Source organism: Phodopus roborovskii, unplaced genomic scaffold, assembly GCF_943737965.1.
Source record: "Phodopus roborovskii unplaced genomic scaffold, PHOROB, whole genome shotgun sequence".
Taxonomy (NCBI): Eukaryota; Metazoa; Chordata; class Mammalia; order Rodentia; family Cricetidae; genus Phodopus; species Phodopus roborovskii.
This window is the reverse complement of record NW_026126619.1, coordinates 6,354,963-6,382,957: the sequence shown is the minus strand read 5'-3', so window position 1 is coordinate 6,382,957 and position 27,995 is coordinate 6,354,963. Positions and strand designations below refer to the sequence as shown.

The following is a 27,995-nucleotide window of genomic DNA, read 5'->3' as shown; positions in this document are numbered from 1 at the left end:
TGTTAAAATATGTTATTCATCTACACATAAGAATAAGTTGTCCTTAGTTTTATAATTAAAATCTGTTTGTTTGTTTGCTTATTTATTTATTTATTTATTTATTTATTTATTTATTTATTTTACAGGCTGAAGAGAAGGCTCATTCAGAGGTAAAATCTCATACCATTCTAATATTTGAAAACCAGCCTTACTTTAGGATGAAATCGGTTTTTCTGCCATTAGAGGGCGCTTGATACACTAACATAACTGTTAGTTACAAGTTAATCTTTGGTCTTAGATGATTTCTCTTAGGGAAAATGACAGGAAGTTCTAGCAGCCGGCTTTCCTCTCGTATTCTGCCTGAGCCTTAACACCTAATATGCTATCTATAGCAGATGGCAGCCATTCATTCATTCATTCATTCATTCATTAGTCAGTTGAGCTTAAATTAGGAGAGCCACACATCCATTTCACTGCCTGAGATGCTCTGTTTAGTATTAATGAAAGTATAGAGTCTGCTGCACAGGGCCTTCTCCACACAGGTACCAGAACCCCTGTCTACCTATCTGTGGCATGACTGCACCACCTCTAGAATTACTCTTTTCTGCATAGGGGATACATTTCACAAATACATATTTGCTTGCAATCCTGTACAGAATCAAACTTCTGCTTGGAAAGGAAATTTTTCCTTTGTAAAAAGAAAAAAGTTTCTGACCTCTCTACGGGGGTGGGGGACTTAAATTGAGACTTTATTCATGAAGGCTGAAGAGATGTCTCAGCACTTGAAGAAGACCTAAGCATCTGTGTCTAGTGTCTCACAGACATCTGTAGCTCCAGCTCTCGGGGATGTGGCTCTTCTGACTTCTAAGGGAACCAGAATTCAAATTCATATGCACATACGTGGGCATGCACACAAACACGTCACTTAAACTTGATTCTGGGAGTAATAACAACTCTCTTACAGGTTTACACGGATGCAGATAAAAATAAATGCTTTGAAAATGGATTTGCAAAGAAAGTCATTCCCAATGAACTCATTTCATAAATGTTTAGACTTAAAACTTATTCCAACATATGTTCGAAACTACTGAGAAAGTATTGCTGGTGAACACACATACTTTTTGGTTTTTTGGTTTTTGTTTTAGTTTTTTAAGAGAAACTATCTTTTTCACATCACACAGACATGCCAAGACTTGAGTTGGTCCTGAAACAGCTACTGTGTTGTGTTTTTTTTAAGAACTGTAGCAGTGTCTGCTTGCCTTATTAGCTATCCAATTCCCCTTTTATCATTTATGCATATAGGAGGTCATGATCTTTGAAAAGGGGACCATAAATTGCATAGTTTTTCTGGGTTACATGCTACAGGAACTAGAATTGCATAATAAAGGTGTAAGTTGGGAAAGCCTCTTTCTGTTTATATTTGTCTGAAAGATGAAAGGCTCTTTGCTTTCTGGGATTAAATGTATCATTGTATGAAAGTAGTACAAACGTTCACTGGGATTGAGGTAGATCTCCATTTTAAAAGTAGAAATAACAGTAAAATCATGCTTAGGACCCCATGTTAACCTCCCTTCTCAGTGCTGAAATCCTGTCTGGTTTGAACCAGTTCAGGCCCTGTGCATGCTGCTGTAGTCTCTGTGAGTTCACATGTGTGTCAGTCCTATTGAGTCTAGAAGACACGGTTTTCTTAGAGTCATCCACTGCCTCTGGCACTTACAATCCTCCTCTTCTACTTAGATTCTTGTGCCTTAAGAGGCTCGAGGGGTTTAATAAAGACAACAACTTAGGACTGAGTACTTGAAAGTCTCTATACATGGTTCAGTTCTGGGTCTTTATGTTAATTCCCATGTACTACAAGAAGAAACTTCTCTTGTGAGAGTTGAATAAGGAGCTGGTATATGAGTATAGCAATATGTCATTAGGGGCCATTTTATTGCTATGATCCTTTTGCAGAGTCATAGTTTATCCTTGGCCTGTGGTCTACCTAGTCACAGGTTCCTGGCTTCCTGGTCACATTAGCAGTGTTGGGTATGGCTTTCATCTCATGGAATGACCTAAAATAATAATTAAAAAAAAGTGGTTGGTTGCTCCCAAATATTTGTGCCACTATTACACCAGTATATCTTTTAGGCACATCACTGTTATAGGTCCCAAGTTTATAGCTGGATTATATTAATGTGTATGTACCACCTTCTGCTGGCAGGATGAAGAGAAATAGAGTAATTGTTTTCTATTTCCGAATTGAGATAAATATCACTCCTTTTGCTCACTCTTCTCAATACTGATTACTATTTCTTTTCCAAAATAAAAATGTATTATGTAGAAAGGGAGAAGACATTTAATGGCCTATGTCCAAAATGTCCTTTCACACTTAGCATTCATATTGTTCAGGTCCAAGAATAAAGTACTTGTTTTTTCAGAGAAACATCTATGTAGAATACTTGGCATCTAAATGATTGGATTCCCCTCAGACCAGAAATACACTTTCAGAAGCAATTTTCATATGCTTGGAAATGCTCTAACATTTTAATCACTGTTTATATTTCCTGGCAACGTGAGATCTGATTGACTGAAATGCAAAATATGATATAATATTGATGTGCCCGTTTTATTAAAGTGAAAAATCAGTAAAAACAAAACCATTTAAAAATATTTATTTTGTTAGTTTCTTTAGTGAATTCTGCTAATATTCATAATTTCCTCCCTCATTTTTATACTTTGGGTAACTACAAAATATTTCTGCTTGGAGCTAATAGTAGGTCACTTGATAAAGACATTCTTCTTAGAAGAATTAGCTAGAAGTTATCTAGTCACCGTGAAAGTTCCATTTCATAAAATCACTTTATATTGTGTGTAGTGATTCATACACATAACCCCTTCACTCCAGAATCCGAGGCAGAAGAATCTTAAGTTTGGGGAAAGCCTGGGCCACATGACAATATCCTGTTTCCGGAAGAAAAAAATTCATATTTTTCTCAAATACAGACTAAGTGTTTAAATCCAAGTTTTGTATATTATAAGATAATCTATGCCTTTTAAAAAAATCTTATTAAGTATAGAAAACTAAAATGTATTTTGAAAGCACCTGAGTTTTTTTTCAGAGAAATTGTGTGGTGTATAATTTACATAAAAAATCAAGAAAAGTGTGTAGATAGTCTATATTAATTTTTAAAAGTTTTTTTTTTAATCACAATAATGTTTTAGAAAGAAACGACTCTATAGAGGCAGTGAATTGTTTCTGTCTTGCAGGACTTATAAGTAGATCCAATAATATAGTTTGATGAGCAGAGCTGGGTGCCGACAATAAAGTTAGGAATCCACTCTTCTCTTTCTAAGTAGCAATTGGAAGCTGCAGTGTAAGGGGCATTCACCTCTGTAAAAGGATTTGTTACTGACTGCTTGTGGTTACTGTACTTGCTTTCTTGTACTGAAGTCTTCATTTTAATGGATCATTTGGTGTATTGGACTTTTTAATTGCACAGCAAATCCATAAGCTACGGAGAGAACTGGTTGCATCTCAGGAGAAAGTTGCTACCCTCACATCTCAGCTGTCGGCAAATGTAAGTTGCTTTTTATTATTTGAAGATAGCAGGACAGATTTTTAGCCAATCAGAGGGAGTGGTAAAGTGTCCACAGTTACACAGTGGAAGGTAGAACTCACATGAAACTGAAGTTTTCTGCCCTCTCACTAATAAAATATAAATCCAAACTGATAAGACTAAACAACAAAGGGGGGAAAAGTACATTAGAAAGTTACAAACAATAATCACGATTGGAAATGTTGCCCCTTTTCTTATTGCCTGCTTTTGTCATTTGACGTGGAGCAATTTTTCTCCAGCCAAAACATAAGGGCAGTTAATATTTGACTGTGGGAGGCAAAAATACTCATGGCTCCCATCTCTTTTCAGCGATTAATGAAGCATACAATAGAGTTTCAGAGAAATTAACGTGAATATAAAACTCCACTGGGGTGAAGTGCCGCGCTTTCAGAAAATACCGTAGCCACTCTTCTTAGAACAGTTCAGAAGAATACATTTGCTGGCACTCAAGCAGCTCACGTTTGTGGAAACACAACCCTGAAGACCATCAGCATGTTAACCTTTTCTATCTGTACTACAGGAGAGCGGCTTGGTGCCTAGGGACAGGGAAAGCAATAGTATGAGCATTACAAGGTGGGGCGGGGCGGGACAGGGGCAGGGGCGGGGCTATGGGAACCCCTGCTATTCTGCCATATGCCCTGTGTAGTCTTAGCTCAGCCCTTTCTGCTAGTGGGTTTGAGCTCCTCCTTACACCACTATTGCCTCTCTGCTCCTCCGTGAAGGGTAGGTCCTTTCTCCTCCACAGAGCATGGCATATGAAGAATGACACTGCAATATGAATCCACAGGAAATGAGTCGTTTCACTCACAGTGAATTCATTTTAGCTCCGTTTCTGAATTGATGCTGTGTTTTAACTCTAGAGGAATAATAGTCATTTGAGACAAAGACTATTAATGTTCATAAAAGTTGAAAAGTTGTTAGGAAACGCCTAGCAGTAAAAGCACACACACACACACACACACACACACACACACACACACACACACTTAATTCTCCCTTTAAACAGTGCTAGAAAATAAGACTCTTTATCCACTGTTCTTTAAGTTTAACTACTAAAGGAATAGTTTTCAGACAATTGTGAATTTTGTACTGTATCTATAGTATTGTTTTGTTGCTACTGTTTTGGGGTTTGAGGGGCCAGGGAGGGTTGGTTTTGGTTTTTTGAGACAGGGTTTCTTTGTGGCTTTGGAGGCTGTCCTGGAACTAGCTCTTGTAGACCAGGCTGGTCTTGAACTCACAGAGATCTGCTTGCCTCTGCCTCACCATTGCTGAGATTAACATGTGCCACAACCGCCCGGCTACAGAACGGCTAAACTGCCGAGTTTCTGAACTTGTATCCAGATGACAAAGATCAATATAAAAGCAACAAACTCATTGGATTGTGTGTATCTTCAGGGAAGAAGCTTCCGTGGCCAGATCATCCATGATGATCATGATTTTGTTGTTGTATGTTGGTTTGGATCCAAATAGACAGGCAAGCATTTTATCACCTGGGCTACATCCAGTCCAGGAGGTTTTTTTGTTTGTTTGTTTGTTTGTTTGTTTGTTTTCTAATTTTCAACAATTTCTATTTATAGGTAAAAACAGGTCTTTTATTAAAAATCATTTAGTTTATTAACTGAACTGGCTACATTTAGTATTTACCTATAAACTTATGCAGACTGTAAGTAAACATTATATTTGGTTAAATGTGTGATCTCCACAGGAAGGATTGGTATATGAAAGTGTAGTAGGTATGTTTCATAAAGACAGATTTTGATGAGTACTTTTCCATTTAATAATCAATTAAGGAACATTCTCTTCCTCTTAACCTATAGGCAATTTTATTGGATCCTAGTGAGTTCGTTTTTTGTGATTTGTGAGTTCCATCCTGATACTTGACATTAATAAATATGTTTAAACTTGCTCTGTCACTGTTCAATAGCACAGCATACATTAGTCCTTCCCTCCTTACAGATGTGCTCTGTAAACAGCTGCATTAAGCCATAAGCAGCTGTACAAAAAAGGTCGTTCTGCTAGTGATATATATATATATATATATATATATATATATATATATATATATAATTTGATCTTCCTGTTAAAATCGCAGTGCCGGGGCATTGGTGGTGCACGCCTTTAGTTCCAGCACTTGGGAGGCAGGAGCAGGCAGATCTCTGTGAGTTCGAGGCCAGCCTGGTCTATAGAGCTAGTTCCAGGACAGCTTCCAAAGCAATACAGAGAAACAGTGTATTGAAAAACCACAAAAAGAAAAAAAAATCACAGTAACTTTCCTTGTGTGTAGCACTTTTATAGTGTAATTCCATAACCATTAGGAGAAATAGCTATTCTAGAACTCACAGAGATCTGCCTGCCTCTGCCTCTGAGTGTTGGGATTAAAGGCATTCATGCACCATCACTGCATGGCAAAATAGCTGTTTTTAACTAGCAGTAGGCATCTCTGTTTTAGCTGATATTAATACATTCTACTCTATTTTAAATATATTTTGTAAAAAAAAAACTGATTAAAAAAAGTCACAATCTAGTAAACTATGCAACCACCCTGAAAATCAGATGACTCTAGCTTGTGTCAAATTGAATAAGAATAGGTAGTATAATATTCTAATGTTAAACATTTTATCATCACTTGGAACTATACGATATAATCAAAATTGTTTATACATACAACCTGTTTTTTATAATCCTAATATTTTCATGACTTTTTGTGATGTTAAATATCAGTGTTCAGGATTATTTCCTTTATCAAAGAAGTTTTTTTTTTTTTTTTTTTTTTTTTTTTTATTTTTGTTTTTTTTTTTTTTTTTTTGAATGTTCCCTGTTGGGGCTGGTGACAACCTTAGTTTTCAGATTTAGCACCTTCTTTCTTGGGCGTAGTGAGATTCTATTGAAAAAATAAAATTGTAAGCAATACAGGAAGCCATCATGGCGAATATATTGTAAATTCAAAGATAATGGTTTATCTCAAAAGTAATATTAAAAAGAAGAAAAAAGTCATGGTAACACTTTGGTACTTTGTGAAATTAGACCAATTAATACATAGTGCTTGGGGATGCAAACTTAGATAGAAAAGGTATCAAAAGAACAGCCAACATAGACATGACCTAATGGTTGTCCCAGGAAAGGGAGGCCCTGTGACTGAATAAGAGAATGAAAAGTGTTCAGGGAGTGTTGAAATTGAGCAGTAGTCTCTACAAATTGTTTTTCTCCCTAGGGCAGTTTCAGTAAGAGCCAAGCGATGAGCCAAGGCACTGGTGCTAATGGTGGAATAAGCCATCAGAGTCTGACTCTTACTAGGATTTTTGTTAGCTGTGTGATAGGAGGTTCACCATCCTTTCTCTACTTATGGCAAACAAAATGATGTTTTAGTGCCTCATCACACCCTTCCTTCAGGAAAAAAAAATCAAGCTTTTTGCCAAAATTGACCAAATTTTTACCCAGATCTAGATTGAGATTAGAAAGTACTCCATCTTTAGATCTTTTCAGGAGTGCAGTAAATGATATCAGTTTGAGATATTGTGCCTGCCATTATTCCTGAAGTCACAGGACTGAGTGAAGCACCCCACCAAGCTCGGTGTTTACACCTCACACCTCACTCAGTAGGAAATGGCCTCATTTGCTGCTGTAACCTCAGGCATTGCTAATCACAAGTGTGCCTGGTACATGCTATAATATGTGTAATTCCCTAACCACCGAAGCTTAATGTTACATTTGGCCATGTGATTACTGCTGCCTGGGCTAGCTTGAATTCTTTAGCTGAGGGGAATGGAAAGTGGGGGAGAGAAAGCCCTTTTACTGCAGGAGATTTGAAAGTGGAGACAACTCTTTCCCATTCAGTCCTTTGTAAGTAGAAAAAGAGAAAAGATAATGTTCTAGCTGTCGGCAGTTGTCTGACACTTGAAGGAGAATGTCCTCACAATAGAAACGCTAACAATATCTTCAAAGGTCATCACGGAAGTCGGGAAATGAGGAACATTTGTCCATTGACTGTTTCATTGACCTCCTTTTGGGCTTTCTTTCTAAAACCGTGGCAGCTGGGAAATGTGTTCGGCATTTTGGGTGTCAGATCACTGCGTGATGTGCAAGTCAGGAGGTGTTGTTATTTGCAAAAAATACCACCCCCTTTTGGAAGCCGAGCTCACTTTAAATGTCAAAAACCTGGAACACTGATTTAAGGAAACCTAGGTTTGGAGATAAAGAATGAAGATATGTGTTAAAGGGGCGTCACCATTGAGCAATAACCATGACAGAGCACTTAAAACACTGGAACGGGTGAAATTAAGCATTTTGTAAAACGAAGGGCTTTATCTGAGCCACGGGAGACTCTGACATTTTAACTATCTTTCTTCTCTTTTCTTTGCAGGCTCACCTAGTAGCGGCTTTTGAAAAGAGTTTAGGGAATATGACTGGCCGATTGCAGAGTCTGACCATGACAGCAGAACAGAAGGTATGGCCAGTGATTGCCACTGAGGCTGGGAAGGAGAAAGTACACTTTGCAGAATGCTAAATATCAGACAGAGCATCCATTCTGCAGTACATTGAAAACAATGAGTAGATGGTACCGTTTCTTTTCCAGTTACAATTGAAAGCCACAGTCAGTTGTCTATGTCGAAACACAGAGACACAGGACACACACAAAGTTCTGCCGTACAGGTCTGCCTCCTGACTTCCAACTGGAACTAAATGTCAGTGAATACCTAATGCCAAGAGAAAGCTTCATAACGGAGAATTCAAATATTCCCAAACTGTTACATAGGTAACAAGAAATGTCCTGAAGTGAGAATTTTCAAAAATGCATAGTAAGCCATGGATGTATGGTGACACATTAAGAAGGAAACCTAGAAATGACGTTAGGATTCCAGAGTAAGGGACATCAGAATGTACCAGTTATGATAGGGACAATTCTGTGCATTGTTGCATCAAAAAACAAAAAAAAATAGTTGGCATCTAAGATGCTAATGTTTATTTGAAGAAACATTACTTCAGTAACTTTAAAAACTTAAAATACATGCAAGGGATTTTATAGCATGGAATAAAGAATACTAAAAAGACAGGAACAGAATTCAGTTCTTAGATGCAAATGTATTTCAATGTTCCAGTCTATCATGGGAGAGGTTAGTCACTTCCTATGAAGACCAGTTTTCTTCCCTGCTGTTAGTTGAGGCTCCTTGACCTTCTTGTATTGCTGGCAGAAACTGCGGTAGTCTCTAAAGTTCATGGAACCGTTTTAAAAAGCCTACATATGTACAAAGCAAGAACAGCTGTCCCTGTCCTCATCTAATTCCCAAACAGATCTACATCCTAAGAAGTTCTGGGTATCTACAGCCTGTGCCTCTGAAACAGATCTACATCCTAAGAAGTTTTGGGTATCTACAGCCTGTGCCTCTGTGTACCCATAGGCATAGCTTCAGTTGTGTTTTTAGTTATCATAAGGTTTTGTTGCATTACCAACACACACACACACACACACACACACACACACACACACACACACACATATATATATATATAAAATTTTTCTTATTTTACATATCAATCCCAGTTCCCTCCCTCTCCCTTCCATGCCCCCGCCCCCTCCCATCCCACTGCCCCCCATTCCACAGGAAGGGTGGTACCTTCCAGGAGGGATCAACAAAATCTGTCAAGCCATTTGGAATAGGGACTAGGTCCTCTCTCCTGCCTCTAGGCTAAGGGAATATCCCTCCATGGGGAATGTGCTCCCAAAGTCCTTTCATGCACCAGGGATACATCCTGGTTCTACTGTCAGAGGTCCCTTAGACTGCCCAGGCCTTTCTAACTGAGACCCATGTTCATGGGGCCTGAGTCGGACCAATGCTGGTTTCCCAGCTATCAGTCTGGGGGTCCTCATCCAGTAGCTGATGGAAACAGAAGCAGACACCCACAGCTAAACAGTGAGCCCAACTCCTGGAATCCCGTTGCAGAGAGGGAGGAATGATAAGGAAATGATGTCAAGATCAGGCTACAGAAACCCACAGAGACACTGACCTGAACAAGGGGGAGCTCATGGACCCCCAACTTTTATAAGTATATAAACTTTTTTAGAAAGTACATGAGCAGTCAAATAAAAAGGGGGATAATCTAATGACCTTGTATAATTTCCTAATACAACCAGTAAAGTGTCCTCTAGTTTATTCTAGATCCTAAATTTCTGTCTATGACAGTATGGTGTCCGATTTCATCAACCCCAGTAGAAGGGTGTTTAACAAACCTCTGTGAGTTCTTAAACTTTCCCCTTCTCTTCTCTCCTACTGCCATCCTCCCTTTCCTGCCTCATCTCCTTCTCTCCTCTCTTTCTTCCCTTCTTCCCTTTCTTTCCTTCCCTCCTTTATCTTTTCCTTCTTTGTTAGGGAATGCTACTTGACTATGTAGCATAAGGACCCAGCAAACAGGATTCTAAGACCCTTTAAGTAGCAAAGCAGGAAAGAATATCTAATGACATTGGAACAGGAAACCTGGAGCATGAATTCGGGTTGTGTGTTTTAAGAATTACCTAATCTTAGCTGAGCAGTGGTGGCCCACACCTTTAATCCCAGAACTCAAGAGGCAAAGGCAAGTGGACATCTGCGAGTTCAAGGCCAGCCTGGTCTACAGAGTGAGTTCCAGAACAGCCAGGGTGTTACAGAGGAAAGCCCTGTCTTCAAAAACAAAACAAAAAAGAATTATCTAATCTTGAGAGAGCTTAACTTCATTTGACTGGTTTAACAGTTGGACTATTCCTTTAAACCATTGATACCTCTGAAAGTCACAATAATAACAAATAAGCACCTTGTAAGACAAACATGAAAAACAAGCAAGATATTATGATTACATCACATGCATTGGGGCAATCCAGAAATTTTAACTTCCCACACATTTCTCTTTTTTTTTTTCTTTTTTCTTTATAAAAACCCTATAGGGACTTGGGAGTTTGTTGGGTAAACTTTTTTTCCAGGGAAGTGTGAGATCTAGAGTAAGGACCTCCCAGTACCCAGTGTGAAAGCCAAATGGGTATGAGGGTCTACTTAAAATCCTATGGTGTGTGGGGGGCAGGTTGGTTGTGTAGACACAGGCATTACCAACAACCAGCTTGCTTGACAGACTAGATTCAGGTTCATCAAGAGACCTGAAATACATAAGGTAAAGAACAATCTAGGAAAATAACCAATGTCAACCTCAAAGTCCACCCATGCATGTATACACGCATACATACATACATACACACACACACACACACACACACACACACAGGTGCACAGGCATGGACACCATGCACAAACACATGCACAAAGGTGAAAAAAGAAAGAATGTAAACTAATTCATACCTGGCTTATGTTGGGTATATTACTAGAAATGATGGTTAGCATTCATTATGATGTCTTGAAGAAATCAAATTCGATAGTGACTGTTGACAATGCCTTTATATTTCCTTTAACTCTTTTGTCTGTATGCAAGTAAATTTTCCAATAGAATTATGTAAGATACACAAGTATATTAACTTACAATATCTGAGGATAATCTATAAATAATTGATATATACATAGTATATTTAATATAACATCACCAAAATTATTGAAATACTGTGTTTGAAATTTCCCTGACCCCTTTAATTAAACATGAAATAGTTCCTCTTTGCTTCAGAACTGTACAGAGACACGAATCTTGGCAACTCCTTATGCACCACAAGTTTGTGAATTCACAACTTACTTTGAAGAAATCTATACAGTGATTTGTAGCATGGCACAATTCAGTAACAGAAACTGATTCTACCCAGCAGATGAATGTATAGGGCTCGGTATATAAACCATATGGCTCAGCCACAAAGCCCAGAATTGTACCAGCTTTCAGGGAAGCTGAGGAACACAGGGAGATTTCTTGGTGGGTTTTGTTCTCATTGTCTGACCAGAAGAGTTTAATTTAGATTGAACAGACTAACATCTCGGTCCCAGATTTAAGGATAAATGTATCTCAAGAGTTCTTAAATTGGGGTCATGGAATAACAGAAGACAAAACACATTGCTCACTTAGACATTTTTCTAAAAGCTGAGGTCATAACATTTAATCATATTTCAGGAAAGGCATTTCTTTGGGGAACTAAGATAAAAAAGGGTATATTGCTCTCTGGTGATCCAACAATCCTAAGAAAAAGTAACAATAATATAGAGCTGTGTTTTTAAACTCAGTCCCTAGAAATCCAAGGTTCATTTGTTCATTTAGTTTTTCAACAAGTTTATATTTAGGGTCTATGGGTTAAGAAATGAATAATAGGGATTAAAAAATAGTAGATTGATTATTTGCCTATCCCTCTTTGCATCTACAGATATAGGTCTCTGCTGGAAATAAAAACTCTGAAAGAATATGTATAGTTTCCACAAAGTAGAATAAGTTAGGTCATCAATAGGAATTTTCTTAAGTTTTCATTCTTTTTGTATGAAATACACATATATAAAAATGTCCATGTAAATGTATGATTCAAATTTATTTTAACAGTCATCATGAATGTGTGTTCTTATAAGCGCATATATCCTACCTGGAATTTTTATTCTGATATGTAACAGATGATGATAAAAGAATATAAGGAAAACATAACAGTCCACATAGTATTAAACTCCACTGAACAAACTAGTTCACAGGGTACTTTTAAACATCACATGGCATTAAAAGTACATGGAAGTGTTATTTCAATTTATTCACCAAAATAACTCCCTTGAATAGTACCCTAATAATTTTTCTGGCTTCCAGATTACAAGCAACTCTGATTGTTTTGCCAAATGTTTTTGCCAGAGTACTGATGTTATATACTTATAGTCCAGAAAGCAGAAAAGATATGTATGAATAACTCAGGAAGCAGAAAATGATGGATCCGTTAGAGACAGAGCCCTGCAAGGCTGTGAGCATTTTCAAAGGGAACCAGGCCATCCTAGCTCCTCCGGTTAGCAGGAATGAAGAAGATTTGTTCAGGGGAAATACTAGATGGTATTTCGTGAAGACAAAACAGCCTAAGTGTGAGTAGCCAAAAGAATGATACAAGGTGCCACCAAGGCATTGTATGAGGCTTAATTTTCTCACAAAATATCAATTGGAAAGACTGTGATGCAAATCATTAAGATGGCAAAAAAATCGTGCAAATACACAGCTTGACATGTGAAATTTTAATAGAACTGTAAAATCTTGTTTGAATTCGCTAATGTAATACATGCTAACATGTGGGATTTAAAATTCAAGAGGTGGTCACACTAGTTGCACTAGTTGCCTACAGACACAGAGTTCAGGCAATTGGAACATGAGTATTAAGGTGTGCTAGATTTCTTGTTAGGAGGTCACCGAAGTCTAGAGAACTATCTTCTAAGAATGGTAAATTTTATTCACAAACCACTATGCTAACTATAAAGCCATTCTTAACTCTATAAAGGGTATAGAGATGAACATGGACTTGAAAATGAAGACATGTAATGCCAAATGTTTATATGTAGCATATATAGCTAAAACCTCGTCAGCTTTGTCTTTACATATTTTATGTTTAGACATTTTCCATCTAGAAGTATTTATAAAAAAAGAGCCTTATCTCTAGAATCAGACAATATTATTATTAATGTTTTCAGCATAAGATGATGAATATGAAACTTTAACTTTAAAATTACTAAGATTTAATAAAGTCCTTTTATCTGAATTTAGATACAGTAAACATTGAAGGGTCCTTCAGCAAGAAAAAAAAAAAAGCAAGATCTCAAGGCAAGCATAGAGGCTTAGGAGAGAAGAATGTTTTCAAGAAAACCACAACTAAACTGTGAGATTAACTGAGTGGCATTGTTAAGAAGTAAAGACAGATTTAGTGTAAAATTTAACAACCATGCCAAGAAAGTTCAGTTGTTTCACAAAATTTATTGTCAAGCTTGTAGAGATTTTAGTGGAATTTCATTAATGGGAAGTTTTGAAAGATGTCAAGTACAACTAGGAAACTGAGTTGAGAAGAACACCAAAGGCTAGTATCAAGGAGGTACTTGATTACTTTGTTTTTGAAGCATTTCAAGTGTGACCTGCATAACTTGGTTAGCCTAAAAGAAACATGACAACTGTCCACAGTGATACGAAATTCATCCAAATGGTTTTACACAATAACATCAGAAAACACATAAAAGTGTACTTTAACATGACATACAGAAGCCACAGCAATGTTATCTTGAATTTATTGCAGCAGTTGGGGGAAGACCACAAAATAAGATCCAGCGTCTTAATTCTCAAGGGTCCTTGTGGAATTAGTTAAATGTGTTTTCTCTTACGTTTCAGAGTGGAAGTCTGAATGACTGTATTGCATAATAGACTAAACAGTTATTTATATGACATAAATATTCTTGAGTATTTCCATAAAGTCTTAAGAGTGACTCTCTGAACTTAAGTTTTTTGTTTTGTTTGTTTGTTTCTGTTGGCCACAACCAAATAGAGATGATCTGAAGACATTTCAGATTCTCTTATGATTTTGTAGTTGTCTATCTCTGTAATTCTTAACAGATAATACATACTACTTATCTAAACTTTTACCAGGATGCAAGCAAAAACAAGCAGGAGGGTGGGGTATATGTATGTGTTTTGAGGCAGCATTGTAGTTTCAATGCATTACAGAAATCGTAGAAAAATATAATATGAAAATCAATATAAACAACCAACTCTAATGATACAAAGCAAGGAAGACTAGAAAAATATTGGAAATTTTCTATAACCTAGTACAATATTTTAAAAGCTTTATATTCATTTCTAATCTGCTACCAAGGAAGAAAGAAAGGAATTGTGACTTCCTTACTACCCAATGAAGACAGTTCTATTTATTAACCATGCTGAGACTTTCTATTTGTAATAGGCTGTGAAGGTTTTGATGTTTTCTTATAGCATCCATGATCTCTAGTTGAAATACATCCTACTATATAAGTTTAGTATTATAAATACTAAAGATGTTAGCAGTAAATTTGAAGTATTATTCTTCAGAGAAGAAATATGTCTATTGAGTTGTAAACCAGAACTTTTTATAAAACCACTCCAGCATTTACTGAGTTATAAATCAATAAAAAAAAAGAATGATCTCTCAGCAATAAAATAAGATATTAAAGTCACTGATATAAAAGGGACCTCTTTTATTTTATTTTTCTGATAGGAAAAGAGTTCACAAACATAGGAGTATTTCATTTTGGACTGTAAGGGAAAGAATATTTGTCAAAAGGTAAAAACCATATGAAATTCTCAGAAAGGTCATAGTTGTATCTTGTATGACAAAATGAGAGTAGATCTCATTAACAGAACTTTTTACAGATGTAGGCAATAAGAAGTATGGGTTTGAACAGATTTTATCAATTCATAATGGAGTTTAGCTATCAGTTTAAGTAAAGTCTTACAGAATATAATATGGTCAGTTATGTATGCTTAGAAAGCTCCCCTAAAGAAATACCAATATGAATTCAGAAGAGCTAGTTTGTTTGTTTTTTTTAACAGGATTTTTCAAAAATCATACAGTAAATATATTTCTTAATTTCTTATTATCCTGGTTATTCTTTGCTTAGTTTTATTAAACCACCACAAATAAAAACTAATTACAGATAACTGCCATTTTCAAAGTGAACCTTAATTTTACAAAGTGATCATTGTTCTAAACACAATGTAATAAAAGGAAATATTCTGTGAGTATTCCACTTTTAAAAGTTTATAGAAAAACAATAAGTGTAGTGGTACACACCTATAATCCTGGCACTCTGGAGACAGAGGCAGGGACATCTCTGTGAGTTCAAGACCAGCCTAATCTATAGAGCTAGTTCCAAGGCAGCCAGGGCTACATAGAGAAACCCTAGCTCCAAAACCAAAAAAAACAAAAAAGTCATGAAATAGACTTCTTTAGAAGAGACTAAAGCTTTGACACTTAAATAACTCAAAATTAAGCTCAATTATTAGACATTTGCATAAAATCTTATTCTTCGTCAAAAGCCAGAGTCAAATATTTTAGCTGATTCTTAAATCTGTAGCATAAGCATCATTGGTTCCAAATACAAAGATGAAAGTCTGACTTTAATTAAAATTTAACACTCACCTAAGCACTGGTTATAAAATTAATTTTAAAATTATGTGAATCTATTTCCAGTAAATGCTTTATCTCTCAAGGGTTTCAAGTGGAAACATTAAGTTTTAGTAAAATTGCTTGTAGTAACCAGGCAAGGCACAGTGTAGGAGTTGGGGAGACTAAGTTGTTAAGATGAACTGGGCTGCAAATTGTCTAGAGCGTGATGTTTCCTTTGTGAGAGATGAAAGGTTACAGTGAAGTATTTGAAATCCTATGTATGAATTTAGTAATTTTCTTCTAATTTTCATTATGTTTTTTATTTATAAACTGTTTAAAGTCCACACGCATTTATTTTAAAATCTAACCAGTATCTATTATGAGTATGTGAGATACTCAAGCAAATAGATGTATAAAATATAATATGGTACACAAGCCTGTAACCCCAGCTCTGGGGAGGCTGAGGCATTGTACTGTTGCCCAAGCAACAGAGTGAAACATTTTCTCAGAAAAAGAGGAAAAGAGAGAGGGGAAGCAAATATGAGGTACCGATTATGAATCTATTCTAATTTCCCAGGTCATTTCCAGGTATTGCAGACCCAGCTCCTTCAGCAGTTTAGAGCTACATAACATCATTTGACAGTAAACTGTGAACGATATTTTATTTTTTCTAGACATTAAGCTTTGAATTTCTGCTCATTCCCCAGGAATCTGAACTCATAGAACTACGGGAAACCATTGAAATGTTGAAAGCCCAGAACTCTGCTGCCCAGGCGGCCATTCAGGGCGCGCTGAATGGCCCAGACCACCCTCCCAAAGGTATACTTAAAATTGTGCCGTGTGTCATCCCAGACAGCAAGCATTAGTTTTATGCATTAGCTACAGTTGAAGTTTTACTTACTCAATGCTGCTACCTTTTATAGTGAGTCAATTTCTTTAGAATTTCAACCTTTGTGAGCATCGGCTTTCATTATCAAGTGGTTTTTAAGTTCTGAACTTATATCCAATCATACACACATCTTTTTCTACATGAACTAGTAGATTGAAACTAGTAGGTTGAGAGTTGGTTAATAGGTCTGACTGCAAACAAATCAAGCCCAGTGATGAATAGGCTAATCAAGATCCAACATACGCTAGGAACAAGGTCTTATGGGTAGGGTCAGTGAGAAGGAGCATTTCCTGTAGCCAGAGTTTTGACATAACCAGGAGCCAGATAGAAGTGTATCATTACCATGCTTATGTGATCCTTTGCCCCCCCCCCATCCCCATGCCTTGGAATGCCAATGAAGAATTGCTCATTGTTTTTTCAAGTCCTAATGTCTTTACATATTTTCTGCTTATTTATGTCCTGACATCAGCAGGTTCAAGAACATCCATTCTTCCTTCAATATAAAACCCTATCCTGAATCTTGGATGTCTTATCACCTCTATTCTCAGTACCAGATACGTTCTGGAAAATGGTTTTGTACTCTTTCAGCATCTTAAGTGAATAATGACTCTTCAACGGCACTGGATGACAACCCCTGTTCCCACCCTTCCACCAAAACTACTTTGTCAAGGACTAGTAGTGACATATTTAATACTTAACTCATTAAACATTTCCATTTCTTTTATTAGGAAGGAAGATAAATTCTACTATTGATGGCCAAACCCTTGCATTTGAAATGCTTACCTTTTGCTAATATCCATGCTGTCATACATTGTTCTTATGGAGCATATTTTTAATATCATGACATTTCGTGTGTGTGTGTGTTTGTGTGTGTGTGACTTTGTTTTTTCTTGCTTCCCTCATACACTCTCTTCTTCTGCCATCCTTCTCTCCCTCTTTCTTGTCTCCTACCTTCCTGAAAACTGTTCTGTCTTCTGCTTTCATGATCTGTGTGTTCTATTAATGTGTCTTCTCTTCAACCATCCTGTTTGGTTTATTATCTTTTGCCAGAACAATCTCCAGTCCCATCCACTTTCCTGCAGGTGTAATGATTTTGTTGTTTTGGCAGCTATATAAAATCCCATTATTCAAATGTGCCAGAATGTCTTTACCTATTATCTGTTGGTGAGCATCTAGGCTAGCTCCTTAACTAGGTTGTCAGGATAGTGCCACATAAACATGGCTGTGAGAATGTCTCTAGGGTATGATGAGTTGGAATCCTTCCGGTATATACCTAGGTGTGGTATAGCTGGGTCACATGATAGTTCTAGTTCTAGTTTCTGTGAGAAACGTTCCCGTCCAATTCATGGGAACTATAGTAGTTACTATGGAACTATTACTGTGGAGCAGTAACTGTGAGCTAATTCCTGACAGTTTAGAGGTTTTGTCCATTGTCATTGTGGGAAGCGCGGTGGCATACAGGCAGACATGGTGCTGGAGACAGAACTAAGACTTCTCCCTCTGGATTCAGAGGCCGCTGGGAGAGAGCCTGAGCCTCTAGGCCTGCCTTGAGCTTATGAGCCGCCCACCAGTGACACACTCCCTCATCAGGATCACACCCCCTCCGGCAAGGCCACACTTCCTAATAGTCTCACTCCCTGTGGACCAAGCATTCAAAGACATGAGTGTATGGGGGCCGTTTCTTTTCAAACCACCACAAGCAAGCAGGCTTTGTCCAGTGTTTACAGAAAGGAGTAACAAAACCAAAAATTATATAGTTGATTTTAAGTTTTACAAAAAAAAAACAAAAAAAAAAAAAAAAAAGTACACAAAGGGGAAGTTGATTTCTATGCTGCATGGAAAATTACTGCATATTTAAGGCTTATCTCGGAGCGGTAATAAAGCAGCTTATGGTCTAAATCTTCCTGTCATAAATAGGTCCAGAAGGGCTTTAAAATGGCTTAATCCCTTCCTTCATACAACACAAGTCACTGAAGTGAAACTTTGTGGATGGATTCCTTTTATCTCAGGCAACAGGTAGCTTACTGTATCTGTTAGAATTCAAATGCAGGGATTTCTTTGCTTGGAAGTACGGGGTGGGTAATAAGTTAGGTCCTAAAGTATTGGTTGTATGTCTATGACTATGAAGATGATGAAGATTATATTTAATTTCTCATATGTATCCTCTTTAGGTGTACACTTGCTTCCACTATTCTTTCAAATAATAATTTATAGTTCACTAACACCCATTATTCTTACTCTTTACTAAATTGATAGATGAATCATACTTTAGTTTCAATTTCTCTTTTTTTTTGTTTTTTGTTTTGTTTTGTTTTTTTGTTTTTTGTTTTTTCCTCAGTACATCCCAACTGTAGTTTCCCCTCCCAGTCAACCCTTCCCAGAATGCAGTCCTCCCTTGTTTCCCTTCAGAAAAGAAATTTTTTAAATGCTACAATTTTTTATATCCTACAAGTTCCATGGAAGTATTCGTTTGTTAGGCCAGTCTATATTGATGCAAATTAAATATACAAGTAATATCCTAAAAACAATTTTACTTTATAAAATTTTTCAGTGTCCCACTGACAATGTCAGATTGTTGCAAATATATAAAATTTCAATTTAAGTTTTAATTATAATTTCTCTAATTGCTATAAGCTAATTATTAGGAATTATAAAACACTGAATGCTGTTCTCTTCCCAGTATCTTCTCTAAGTTGAAATACATACCACAGCCATGCAATAGATATCACGATTCATGTGGCACCAATGGTCATACCATGATTTTTCAGATGTGCAACGATATGCAAATTATATTTAGTGATTAAACACATTTCATTGCTGTAACAATAAAATTAAGTACATTAGAATGTGGTACGGCTTTTGATACTACTATTCTGTGTTGGTTTGGGGGACCAGAGATATGTTTGTAAGAATTGTGCTGTATTAAAGTTATTATCTGTTTAATTTGCAAATAGCCTACTTCAGCTCTCTCTTGCACAGGAATTCAAGACACACACACACACATTTGGGGGTAATTTTCTCTAATCAGGCATCACTTGGATGTTTTTCCTTGCCCCTTCTTTAACCTTGGTCAAGTTACTTTAACTTCTTTGCAGTCCGTGTCTGTGCCCCTCAGCTATGAAATGAAGTGTTCGATAGCATGACTTGCTAGGATTGTTCCAGCACTAGTCTGGTACGATTCCATGAAATGGAAAGTTAATGAATTTGCCCTTGGTAACTTTATTCATAGCAGAAATACTAAAAAGAAAGAATTCATTTTTAACATCTTACAAATTTCCATTTGCTCCATGGAACTTATCATTAGAAACAAATCATTTTGGAAGGGCTTTCTAGTTTACATATTGGTAAAAAATCACAAGCTGAGCCACTCGGGTTTGGACTGAACTCAAACTCTTCAAACTACTGGTGCCATAGGCCCATGTGGGATTCCCGTTGACTCTTCATGGCCACAACTCAGCTAATTATAACAAATATGGTTATACTTTTATTAAATGCAGTGGACCAAACCTGCACTGCAGTAAGCTGTAGAAAGGCTTGCTTGGTTTTTAAGCTACACCTGTGTCTTCAGACTGAGCCAGGGAGTGAACCTGATACCCTCTGTCTGTTGCTAGATCTCCGCATCAGAAGGCAGCATTCCTCCGAGAGTGTTTCTAGTATCAACAGCGCCACGAGCCACTCCAGCATTGGCAGTGGTAATGATGCTGACTCCAAGAAAAAGAAGAAGAAGAACTGGGTAAGATATCCCCTCTTGTCAAATTCAGACTTGTGATGACAACTCAGTGACTTAGCTTTCTCCTTTGGGGAGTAGGAGGTGGGGGATTAGAAATCTCCAGCAATTGACAGAGCCCCATTCAGGGATCAAGTTCTCAACTTCTGGACTTCTCCTAATGTTAGGCAGACACGTTGCTGAAGGACACACATGCTGGAGCTAGGGCTGAGAGTAAGAGCAGGGCTTTGTAAGCATGATGGAGAGGAGGGGGAAGATTGGGATTGGGATGAGGATGGTGGGAATAGTGGAGGATGAGAGAAAAGAGAACCCTTGAAACCTAAATCCTCCCAAACCCCCAGATTCTACAGAATGTCCAGTAGAGAAAGCACCAGCCCATAAGGAATCAAGTGCATTAGTTTCTATTGGCATATGTGTATATATCCAATAGAACGTTGTAGGAATACAAAAATGGACTATAGTAGAAATATAACAATGAACTTCAAAAGAACTATGCATAGATTTACTAGAGAAGTCTTAACATCATTTGTGACAATATTAATCAGCAAAAAATAGTGGGACAGTGAAGAACAGAATTTCTATCAACACCTCAAGACAAAAGTCAACCTTCACATAAAAATAACTTTTTGAGGATACTCAAAACTAGTTGAGAATTTCACTGGTGCTTTTCTGTAAATAATGAAAACAAATATATTTTTGTTTCAAAAAATGTTTATGCAGGTAATAATTTAAAATACTGATCAGCCTTCATTCCCTTGATTTGTAATTCCACACTCTTTCATGTTTCTGCAAGGTGAACTCTAGAGGAAGTGAGGTGAATATAAACTGTGGACATTTGGCATGCATCTATACAAAACACCCTACCTTGGCATGAACGCTATTCAGTTTGGCAGCAGGCTTTTATACCTTTTTAAAACAGAATACCTTGTATGTCTTTTCTTTGTGCCTTTTCATTTTAATCTCAAATTTTCAAGAGAAGTAAAACCACTTTCCAAATAGAGCTGTAGGGGATACCAATTCTGGTTTTGAGTAGTCTTGGAATTGGGAATTTGAATAGGGGGAAAAATCACAATTAATGAAGTGTTAGGTGAATTTGATTTCATTTTGCTTTTTAAGTTTGTACTGTCAGCAGGATATGACTTGATTGTAGCGCTAAAGTGGCCATTTAAAACAAATTGCCTTGAAGAGAGAAGTCTTGGGAACAGAGATCCCTTCAAGGTACTTAGTTTTAAATGAGTGCTCTGACAGCCATGCCCTTGACCTCGCACTATCTGAAAGCCCTCCATGTTTGCGCTATGCTGGATTAATACAAGAACAAAAGGGAGACACCGAGCACAGTACTGATGTCTTAGGGTACTGTGCTGCCATTGTTAATATTCTGCTTACATATACTGACCCCAGGCAGTGGCTAGGATGGCACCTGCAAACTAACGCCCCACAGCCAATCCCTCCGAGGTCAGATGGATGGACAAACGTGTAACATCTGTCTTCTTGCAGCTGAGAAGCTCTTTCAAACAAGCCTTTGGGAAGAAAAAGTCCACCAAGCCACCTTCCTCACATTCGGACATTGAAGAGCTGACAGATTCCTCTCTGCCAGCATCGCCCAAGCTACCCCACAATGCTGGTGACTGTGGTTCCACATCCATGAAGCCCTCCCAGTCAGCTTCAGCGTAAGTCACTCCCTTTGTAGCAGTTTGACCTCCTTTTCAAAGCTGACTTCAGCCCAGGCCCGAGACTATGTCATAAATGCACTCTCACAAACACAGCATCTGTTTCTGTCAATCATTTCAATTCTTGCTGGGAAATGAAGGACAGTATCTGTTTCTCTTATATTTTCTATTAGTATTTGGTGTTTCTCAATCTCATGCTACACTCTTCTAAATCATTCTCTCTTTTTTTCTCTCTACTTGCATTTATCCATTGTCTGTCTAACTGTGCATATGTGCAGGTCACCCCTTGTCTGGCCACCCAAGAAACGAAAAAATGGCCCTGTGATCTACAAGCATAGATCCCGGTAAAAGAGCGTGTTGCATGAACTGTAAAGGCACAGGTTCTAACGTAGCCATGGATTTTTTTTTCTCCTTTTCTAAAATCATCTGCATGTGTTACAGCCTCACGTAGTCCCTTGTCTTTCAACTAAACATTAGTTTCCCAAACCAACCCAAACTCCATTTAACTTCGGTTGCATTAGGTAACATGACATTTCTATAGTAGGCAAATTTTGATAGTAGAAGAAGAAGAAAAAAAAAAACAGCATGTAAAATGTAATTGATGAGATAATTCCATGTGTCTTATAAAGTATTTAGTGTGAATTTTCTTGTATGCTCAGTGACAGTAACTGTTGTAGAACTGGAAAGAAAATAGTACCACTATGCTTTGACTACCTAATTTCATCACTGATAGAAGGAAAATTTTTGTGATCAACTATCGAAGCCTTCAGATTTGAAATGGGGAAGTTATTAGTTAATACAAGGAATCTCTTGACAGGTTGTCTCTAACAAAGCTATCCATAAAACCCCAACAAAACAATATGGATATATTGGATATGACCTTCAGATAGTTTCCAGCTAGCTTGCTGGAGTGGGTTGAAATTGGTGGCTTAGCCTCATTAGCTCTGATCTCCTAAGTCTTCAGAGTCCAACAGGAAGTTTATGTAACACTCATCCATTATTTAAATGTCCAAAACTAATCTCTGTAATTTACTTTCTACAATATTTATATTGGATTTTCATGGATGCTGAATGACAGCGTGGAGGCAAATAAGGTTATATTGTTTGCATGGTTTTATAAAAAGAGAAATCAACATTTTGAGAATATAATGATTTGGCTTTTAAAAGGGAGAATTTCATGTTACAAACGGAGGGCTAAGCCCCCTGACAAATACCGGATGAAATGTCACAATGGCTTCCCCTTTCTGCGTCTGCCTTCAGGGAGTTCTGAGGATCGCTTTTTATCCCATAATACCAGACTGTCTTTAAACTTCAGAAAACAGAACAAAAAGAATAGCTGTTTTCAGTTTGGAACCCGCGAATGAGTGCTGGTAAAAACTCTCCTTTGCTGTAGGTTTTGCGCAGCAAAGAATTGCTACACCTCCTGGATATTACTGAAGTTCAGCCTATAGAAGACTCATTCCTTTGGCCAGTCCTCCCGCTTCCCCTGACGACCTGTCCTGTGTTTCGTTTTCCTTTAGGATCTGTGAATGCACGGAGGCTGAGGCAGAGATCATTCTGCAGCTGAAGAGCGAGCTCAGAGAAAAGGAATTAAAATTAACGGATATAAGGCTGGAGGCCCTCAGCTCAGCCCATCACCTTGATCAGATCCGGGAAGCCATGAACCGGATGCAGGTCTGTGCATCCTCCTTCAAGGAATAAAATGGAAAGATAGACAGCCAGCCTTTTCTCTTCTCATAGCCGTTAGATAACAAATTCTACTTTTAAAGCTGCCATGGAAACACGGTCTATTTTTTTTTTTTTTTCAGTCTTCGAAACTCAGTTGTTAATAACAAATGGGGGATTTGCTCAAATCCTGGCTGGCAGCGGGAGGGCAAACTGGCAAATAGGGCAATTCAAGACACACGTACAAGTGAATGGAGGATTCAGGCAGGGAGCTGAGTTTTAAGAAACTACTATGATTTTTCTTCTTTACTTTGCTATGAGTTACCTTTGTGTTGGCTCTTACAAGATGTTCTTTTGAAATCTGACTTCTACCCATTTTCTATTGAAAAGCAAAAATAATGAGGAATACCAGGGACATTCATCACCAGCTTTAGGTGATTTTGAATGCTGTCTTCAATAGCAAAGCCTCTGCACTTTTGGATGTATCTTTAGTCTGAGTTCAGAAAGGGTCTGTGCCCTGGCTCCTTCCGTTTCACCCTTGTAAAACAATGATGACTTGCTTCTTCAGACTCTGCAAATAAGAAAAGCAAAGGCTAAGCAGTTTATCTACTGCTGTTGAGACGAACAGACAGGTTTCTGTAGTTTGTATGAGTGTGGTGCCCTGTTCGGCAAAACAAAACCTCTCCCATTTGTTAGCTGAGATGCAGAAGGAGCTTGAATCACCTTTGCTTTGCCTGGTTCTTCCAGAGGACCTCAGTTCAGCAACCAGCACCCAAGTGTTCTCGCTCACAAACTCCCGAAAGGCCACTTCCAGGGAATCTGACATCCTCTGTGGGATTGTGGATGCATTGCACTCACAAGCATAAACCTGCACATGTACAAACACATATATACATAACTGAATTGTTTCTAAAACTTAAGGAAAATACTAGGAAGCATCCAGTTACATTCTTTTAAGATTTAATTTATTTGTGTTTGTCTTTGTGAATGTATGAGTACATGTGTGTTTATCTGTATATGCAGATAGGTCTGTGGGAAGGTCAAGTGTTTACCTCTCTGGTCCCCTCTATCAATCTTTGCATACTCCACTGAGGCAGAATCAGTCTCTCAACTTATGGCTAGCCTAGAAATCGGCAAGCATCAGTGATCTCCCTGTTTCTATCCTCAGTTTGCCCCACTAAGAACTTGGGTTAATGGTATATACAGGATGCTTCAGCCTTTTTTTTTTTTTTTTTTTTTTTTTTTTTTTTGCCATACCAAGAACTGGATTTAGGGCCTTATAAAAGGCAGTCACTCAAATATTGGGCTGTATGCTTAATTTTAAAACTTACTTTTAAAGTGTGTTTTAGCAATAGGATGAAACATATAGCTTAGTATTGAACATTTGCCTCTTGTATGTGAGTCCCTTGTTTACTCCTCAGTACCCAAATAATGACCTTAGTAATTATGTATGAATTGGAGAATGTAGCAACTCAAGTGTGTAATGGAGAAAGGGTTCTCTTTTCTTCTTTGAAATAAAATCCTGTTTTCATAATTTATGTTTGACGTCTAACCGTGGTGTTTAAACCAGCATACAGATGAAGTCTGATACAAATTGTGTGCCATTTTCTCAAACTCTCCCCCCCCCCTTTTACATCTTCACAACAGAATGAAATTGAAATATTGAAAGCTGAAAATGACCGGTTGAAGGCGGAGACCGGTAACACAGTTAAACCTGCTCGGCCTCCATCAGAGTCCTCAAGCACAGCGTCTTCCTCTTCCTCTCGCCAGTCCTTAGGGCTTTCGCTCAACAACCTGAACATCACAGAGTCGGTTACCTCAGGTGAGTCAGTGCCTGTGTATGCTCAGATCCTCTTTGGGGCTTAGAGACAGCCCGAGGTAAGGGAAACCTTCCCTGATCTTCAAAAGCCTCTGAAATAGTAGATTTGTTTGTTTGTTTGTTTAATTAGTTTTAGGAAGACTGGGTCTGGCCTGGAACGAGTTTATATAGACCATCTGGCCTTCAACGTACAGCACTCCAAGTCCTCTTCCTCTCAAGTCCTGGGAGTTTATTTTGTAAATTTAGTAAAACATTCTCCAATACAGAATCTTAGAGATACAGTTTACTGTATTTAAAAAAATAACAGTGAAATGTTTCTTCTAGGTTTATGAATAAGATGAATAGAAGTAAATATTCTCCATGGTGATTGGTCCTCATGAATGTAAAAATAATAACTCCAGGCCAGTTAATAGAGTTTTCATTGCACAGGGCCAACATCTAAATGACTGTACTATCCCTCACGATGCTGGCTTTAGATCATAATGCTTCTCTATCACCCATTCTGTAGCTCTATTAAATTTTCGACAAAGGAAGAGAACATGCTGGATTCTCTTATTGTATTCAGCATAATAATGATAGAACAAGGGTACAGCTCTGATTCGATTTCAAATAGAGTCATATGACATAATTTCATCTTCACATCTGATGCCTAATCCAATTATAAGGTATAACTCTTCCTGTGACATTCAATCACAGGCATAGAACTTTCCTTTAGGAACTGTTTACACGGGTATTTGTGGTAATTTCATAGCACAACCAGCAGATGACACTGGAAACCAATGCTATACATGTTCATGGGTAACTAGACAGCACTGTAGTCAGGATTCAGAACCAAATTCTCCTAGATGCATAGGGATTGGAAATGACATTAAATGCTGAAATGGGTTACATTTTTATTGAAGAACATCTTCAAATAAAAGTCAGAATTTTTAAATTCCCTTTTGATGGCCTTTCATGATATATTTTTTTAAAATGTGGTATAAAAATACTGCCTCTCCTTATATACGCCCCCCAAAAAAAAACAACTAATACTTTGAATACTCCAGACAAACAATGTTTATAACCATTTGGGACTGTAACTTGTTGTTCCTCTAAACAGTTGCGGAGAATTCATGACTAGAGCTTATATTCTCTGGGGAGTTGTTACCTCAAGTGATCTGGAAGTCTCACCAGAGTGAGATATACCATAATGATTCTACTACCAAGAAAAGAATTGGACTATTGGGCACAAAGAGAAAGCTGTAATATTGTAAACAACAAAACTTATGGGCCATATAAAATGGGTCATTTTTTAAATGTTATCTTTCATCCTCTCAATAGTCCCTCAAGATAGGTAGTCCTCACCCCATTTTATGTAGGCATAAACCAAGTCTTAGGAAAATGACCGTGGTTATCTATCAGGTTCATATAGTCAGCAAGGAGAATAAGTAGGATGAACTGCTGCCTGGAGTTTTGACTTAATTTTTCCTTAATTATCTATCTATGTAAAGGCCAGGGACATCATTCATTTGTTCAACAGTGTGTGTTTCCTCCAAGTTGTCAGGAGATTTTTGTATTTTGAGCTTTGTTTTATGAATGAATGTAACGTGAAGTGAAAGACAGACATGTTTGGTTGTCAAGCAAAGTATGTCTCTTTTGAAGGACAGGTACCCACTCGACATTATTGCAGAGGGCCCCGTGCCCTCCCCTTCTGTCCTCGGTCATGAGCATGTTCCCAGAATGCCCAGGTTTTTTGTTTGTTTGTTTGTTTTTGATGAGTGTGATTTTAGACTCGGGCTTTTATGTAAGTATCCCAGTAGCCAAAACATGTAACCTGAACACATTGTGGAGTTAAGGCTGGCCTTGTTCTCCTAATTCCCCTGTCTCCTTTCACAAGTGCTAGCATTGCATGTGCCACTACGCCAAGCTCATACCCAGCTCTTAAAACAATGTTTTGCACTTTTGTTTTTGTTTATTTGGGGGGGTATTTTATGTTGCTTTGTTTTTGTTTTTTGTTTTTACTGACCCAGTTTTCCTGGCTTTTTGCTTGTGTAGGACTCCTCAGCCTTCTGGTCTTCTTCCAAACCCCACCTCCTATAGAAATGCCTGTTTACCTAGGACCTTCTCCTGTCAATTCCTGTCTATTTCACTGCCCTTTTAATTCCAGCATATTCTGAAATCACTATGTTGAGAATATGCATCCAGAGAAACAAGAAGTTTATTGTTTTTCTACTTTGATATGCACCTCAATACCCAGATTACTTTCTCTCTCTCTCTTTTTAATGCTTGCTAAGTATTTACTGGATGCTTGTGAATATTTGTGAGCAACTAACCATTATGAATATTCATGAGTAGCTGAAGAGGAAGTTTGGCCATGAATTTATAAGAAGTTTAAATATGAAAAGTCAATGGCATACTGTCCTAAACTCCCAAAATTTGGAACAAAATAATTGGAATAATTTTTAAGAAACAAACTTATTAGGGTAATGTTTATATGTCTTGATAGGGTAAATTATATATGTACATTCTGTAATCACCAGTTCAGGGTAAAAAAAAATCTCCATCTCTTTGAATGTCAGTCACTTTATACTTTGGGAACTTCATTCTGTTCTAGTTATTCTGAAACACATCATAGAC

At 37.6% G+C, this 27,995-nt stretch overlaps 1 protein-coding gene across 1 annotated transcript in view; it reads left to right on the top strand.

The window, feature by feature from the left end:
• Positions 1-27,995, top strand: part of Nav3 (neuron navigator 3) — a 281,130-nt gene that overhangs the window by 229,591 nt on the left and 23,544 nt on the right. The window contains exons 21-29 of the mRNA XM_051206388.1: positions 126-149; positions 3,462-3,539; positions 7,939-8,022; positions 16,317-16,428; positions 20,110-20,231; positions 21,342-21,443; positions 21,723-21,895; positions 23,416-23,569; positions 25,208-25,382. Of these exons, the coding sequence (XP_051062345.1) occupies positions 126-149; positions 3,462-3,539; positions 7,939-8,022; positions 16,317-16,428; positions 20,110-20,231; positions 21,342-21,443; positions 21,723-21,895; positions 23,416-23,569; positions 25,208-25,382 (1,024 nt within the window). The remainder of the gene's footprint in view (positions 1-125; positions 150-3,461; positions 3,540-7,938; positions 8,023-16,316; positions 16,429-20,109; positions 20,232-21,341; positions 21,444-21,722; positions 21,896-23,415; positions 23,570-25,207; positions 25,383-27,995) is intronic.